General features: G+C 38.3%; 1 protein-coding gene across 4 annotated transcripts in view; it reads right to left on the bottom strand.

The window, feature by feature from the left end:
• wdr7 (WD repeat domain 7) overlaps positions 1–4,682 on the bottom strand; it is a 158,254-nt gene extending 153,572 nt beyond the window's left edge. For all 4 annotated transcript variants that reach the window (XM_032539998.1, XM_032539997.1, XM_032540000.1 and 1 more), the window contains exons 1-4: positions 4,494–4,682; positions 2,647–2,818; positions 2,265–2,371; positions 1,330–1,408 (exon numbers count right to left, since the gene is read on the bottom strand). In XM_032539998.1, coding sequence (XP_032395889.1) covers positions 1,330–1,408; positions 2,265–2,371; positions 2,647–2,805 — 345 coding nt within the window. In that variant the 5' untranslated portion in view covers positions 2,806–2,818; positions 4,494–4,682. The remainder of the gene's footprint in view (positions 1–1,329; positions 1,409–2,264; positions 2,372–2,646; positions 2,819–4,493) is intronic.
• Positions 4,683–5,178: the final 496 nt, after the last annotated feature.

Here is a 5,178-nt window from a genome sequence, read left to right as displayed (position 1 = left end):
AAGCTAGCTGCTAGTCTGGGCTGTGAACACTAGTCAAATCTATGAGCAGAGTGAATGGTAAAGAGAGAGCTTTTTTTGGAGAGCTTGTGTGACATGTGTTATGTTGTTATTACTTTTGTATAGATGTTTATTCATTTGTATAGATTTTTCTTTAATTAAAATCAAAATAGTTTGGGATTTATGACCCCTTGTCATATTTTCCCATTGGTGAGATCCCTCCCGCCCCGTTTTTTTTTTTTAAATGTAGCTAAGTAACTTTTACTTATAGTACATTTTAAATTAACTTCTTACTACTTTTACTTGAGCAATTTTTCTTCAAAGTATTTGTACTTTTACTTGAGTAGAATATTTTAGTACTTTTTCCACCTCTGCTGTGGTCCAACCCAAAAACAATATACAAAATGCGTAATTTGGTTATATAATTGTAAATCATGGTGTTGTTAGATGGGTGCTAGACTGCCATTTAATACAGGTGCATGCAGCAGGCAGGAGAGCAAATTGTTTTTTAAATGCAGTGAAAACTTTGGTTTTCAAAGCCATAGCAATAGCTGTAGTGTAGTTTATGTCTCCCCCGTGAGGAATACTAAGTAACAACAATTGTGTCGGTGCATGCACATGACACAAGCCTTCTGTGATCACGTTTCAACCCCACTCCTCCTCCACACAGTTGCTAGAAGGACACGGGGGATTTAGAAAAAATAAATAAAGAAACATTAATTCTTCAGAAGAGGTAATTATCTTTGCTCAAGTTTCTGCATGCAAAAGTCGCCGGATGCCACCAATTTCTAAACACTGCTGAGCTGATATTCTTAATTAGCTTTGTATCAACTCGTCTGGCTATGGCTTGAAAAGTTAAAAAGTTATGCAGTAAAGCTTTAAATAGGTTTAACGCCAACAAGTATAGATTGAAGCAGAATATTTATATCATATTATATGAAAACCATGTTTTTAGAATTTGGAAATGATTACGTCTGTTTATTTTTAATATATAGAGTTGTGGACTTTACACCACTCTGGAATAATTGGGAATGTTTGGATAACACAAGCCGGAAACAGTCCTACCACCACTGGAATCTAATTCTACAAAAAGCATAATACTAATAATATTAGTCTAGTATAATATTCATCCACAACTGTGCAGAAATAGCAAACAGAATGAATAGAGTTGCATTATGGTATGGTTTTTTGCACCGCCACCGAATGTTGATTTAGAACTTGAATGTCAATGTTATAAATCAAGCTTCAAACTATTTGGTACAGCCCTATTGAATACCAGCTTTTATTTGAAAATATGAGGTATGAAAATAAAAGGGTAAGTATGTGTCTTACCTGTATGCCAGTGTGAGCACAGGCCAGCTTGGTGAACTCAATACAGCGTCCATCATTCACATCCCATAAACACATCTCTCTGGAAACATGACCAAATTTAAGTTAGACATATATGAGAAGGAATGACCTGCAGTTAAACTTTCATCCTGGTGTTTATATCTAGAAATTGTGTGTCATCTCTTCTATTTGATTGAGATTAAAGTGTTGTGCATATGGTAGTCTTGCATTGCCAGACCTTCCTCAACAGCGCTGCTAAGGAGGGTCTGGCTAGTCCACACAGCATTCCGTACGGGGAGAAAAACATACTCTGGTATATTGGGATTTCTTTAAACCAATCACAATCGTCACGGGCGGTGCTAAGCTCCGCAAAGAGCAGCGGTGCTTCTGAAAAATAACCAGGAAGGAACTTGTTTGGGTGGAACGTGTATTTTCAAAAGTTCTTTTTGTTGTGCGAGAGAAAACTCAGATTAAAAAGATAGTCTAGCTAGCTGTCTGGAGTTACTGCAGAGATCTGAGGAGCCATAGTCCTTATGAATCCACCAGAGTTTAAAATTCCAATATCAACTAACGGATTAATCCAGAAAATAATGGGAAGATTAAATTGAAAATGAACATAATCGTCAGTTGGAGCCCTTTAGCAGATAATGCCTCAGATGTCTTAGTCATTTTTGTCAAGTCAAATGACCCAACATGAAAAACCCAGGCCGATAACAGTTCCTCATCTGAGAAAACAATACTAAAATATTTGATTATGTCAAAGCATAAGTCCGTATTCTGAGGATCACATGTTAATTGCATTGTTTTTCTGAAGCCTCAGTTCAGAAACTAGCCTTTTTTTGTAATGTAAATTACAAGTTATTCTGTTGTATCAGCAAGAAATTACCATCTATGTTAAACTACTAATAAAGTGAGCATGATAAAAAAAATCTACTCACCCGCTCTCTGATGCACTGACGATGTACTGTTTGTCACTACACGCACTGGCTTTAGACAGACAGGTAATGGAGGCTGTATGGCCAAACAACATGGCCCTGGGACAAATCTGGAAAAAATCAAAAGGAGGACAGGGGGTTTTAATAAAACAATGACAAGCAGAGTGGTAAGTGAGAAACACAAAAAAACACTATCATCATCATCATCAGGAGGAGACCCAAAATGGAATCTGCAGACTTTTTACAGATTTCAGCAGTGATCCAGAATGACAATTGTTTTTTCTTGTTGGGGTGAAGATGTGTCTGAGTATTATTTCATTTTATATTTCTTTAAAATCTGTGAATTCTGTGTCCACTGATTCTGTGCGTCCCTGTTCATCAGTACCTCCAGCTCAGGTGTCATGTCCCAGAGACAGATCTGTCCGTCATGGCAGCCTGTAATGATGGTGCTGAAGTCGTCCATCACCAGCAGACTGCTAATGCAGTGGGTGGGAGCCGTGCGGCCCCAGAGCACTATGGGCAGAATCAAGTTGTTCCCCGACATTATGCTGATGTGTCTGGAAGGAGAGAGGGACAATTAAAAAGAGAAACATAGAGGGAGAATGTCTTTGACTGAGCCAGTCATTTCAATACTTGGAAAATCTAGGTACTGTATCCCAGTGATGAACAAATCCTGCAAATTCAATATTGCTATAACACAAACACCTGCTCGTTGATTTTCAATATAACCAAATGCATTGGGCATACATACTGTACTTTGGTGGAAATGATCTCATAGTATGGAACGTGTCACCTAACCCTACTGTAGAGACTACTAAGCATTTGGGTTGGGACTGCACCGCATGGGGTTTTGCACCACCCTAGAAGAAATATCAGTAATGTTTTATGTATGTATTTATGTAAATTGTAGAGCAAAAAACATTTTGTAAATAAGATTTTGAATGTTATGATCCAAGCCATTGGAGCTCAGTTAGTACAACCTGTGTTTGGGAGATTGCTCGTCCAGTTCTACACTGCAATCAACTAGTGTGTTCTCTGCATCCATCACTGCCAGGTTTGGACTAGCCACCAAACAGAATAGCAACAGAGTATGCATCTGGTTTACACCTTCTTGTACGTGGCCTGCTTAATAGTTCTTTGTGTATGTTTTACCTATCAAAGTAAAAGTTTGCTTTATTGTCGATTTCTTCACATGTCAAAAACATACAAAGAAATCTAAATTACGTTTCCCTCTATCCCACGGTGAAGACAAGACAGTTTTAACCAATTAGGGAAACAGAAAAACACAACATTCAAGCAAACAATATAAAAAGTAAAAATAAGAAGACATATACAATGAGGAAAATAAGAGCAGAAACATTTGAGTTAAAAATGTGCAATTATGCATACAGTCGACAGTCATGTATAGGCAAAACGTCAAGGTTTACCTAGCCTGTTGCAATTTAGCTGTCTTTTTTAGCTGTATATATATATATATATATATATATATATATATATATATATATATATATTATTATTGGAACAGTGTGTACCATTTAGAGCAACGAAAACCAGAATCACACCCCTAGTGTACACATTCTTGGCCAATAAAGCGGTTTTGGCATGCTAAATATGCTAAATACAGTACATAGCATGCTGTTGTTGCTGTAGCATGCAAATATGTTCACGTTTAGCATGTTGACACATTATTATGTGTACAGACATCATAGTTAGATGCTGACATAACATTGTCAATTCAGTTAATGTTTACTTTAGTCATTTAACGTAGTCAGACACGAATACCATGTCAAGTCACTGTCCTGTCACGAAGACAAGGAAATACACAGCAGTGACTTTTTAACAGTAATAAACAACAAACAGTACACCCATTTACGTCAAAACATCAACATTTTGTGTTTTTGCACTACATTTTACTCATGTTAATTAACCTTGGCGTTAATGCAGGTTTGCAGGAGATCTACAGGCTGTGCAGCAGGCAGCTTGGGGAGTAAAGGGTTACACATTTACATCGCAGTGAGATGCCAAACAGTCTATTACACCTGGGAGAAAGTTATCAGCCGAGAATTATGCAGCATTTTTAACTTAAAGCTACGCGAGAGGGCGTACTGTGCAGTGAGCTATGTGGTGCTTACGCTAAGCTAACGCTAAACCATACCTGCAATGTCGCGACATTCGGGTTAGCTACGCGAATAACTGAATCAAAACACATGTTAAAAAACTGTAAATACGTACCACTAAAGGTCCTACTGGAACATTTCCTTTTAATGGAAGGCTTATCAAAGAATGGTTCCCTCCGTCACAAATAAAAACTGAAATTATCTTCCTTTTCGTCTTGTTTTTAGCTGCTTGTCTCACCGAGAAGCCGACCTGTTCGGTCAGCTGATCATATGACAACTGTGAGCCACATCCGGTCTCAGGTTTTCAAAGTAAAAAAAAACCCGGGGCACGTGCACCGTTTTGCTGCGGTTTCCAGGTTGGACGCAAGAAGATCCAAAATGAAAAAAAATATCCACAATTGGAGTTATTCTATTTCAAATGTCTAGAATGTTCATTTTGGATAGGAAGAATGACGTTGTGGCAATCTGACACAGCCCAAAACACAAGAATGGCAAAAGTGATGTCATTTTGTCCTAGTAAGAAGGTTGCAATATCTGAAAAACAATTGTGGATAGGAAGATGTAACTGTGTATCTGAAATGTTGTTGTTTTTGACTTGGAAGAACTGAAATTAGGGGCGGCTGTGATCAGTGGTAGAGCGATTGCCTGCCCATCGCAAGGTTGGTGGTTCAATCTCTGGTCCTGCAGTCCCTTGTTGAAGTGTCCTTGAGCAAGACACTGAACCCTGAGTTACCCCCGATGCTGCGGATCGGAGTGTGAATGTGTGTGAGTGTTTACCTGATGAGCAGGTGGCACCTTGT

This window comes from Etheostoma spectabile, chromosome 16 (genome assembly GCF_008692095.1).
Source record: "Etheostoma spectabile isolate EspeVRDwgs_2016 chromosome 16, UIUC_Espe_1.0, whole genome shotgun sequence".
Taxonomy (NCBI): Eukaryota; Metazoa; Chordata; class Actinopteri; order Perciformes; family Percidae; genus Etheostoma; species Etheostoma spectabile.
This window is presented reverse-complemented; position numbering and strand designations above follow the sequence as displayed.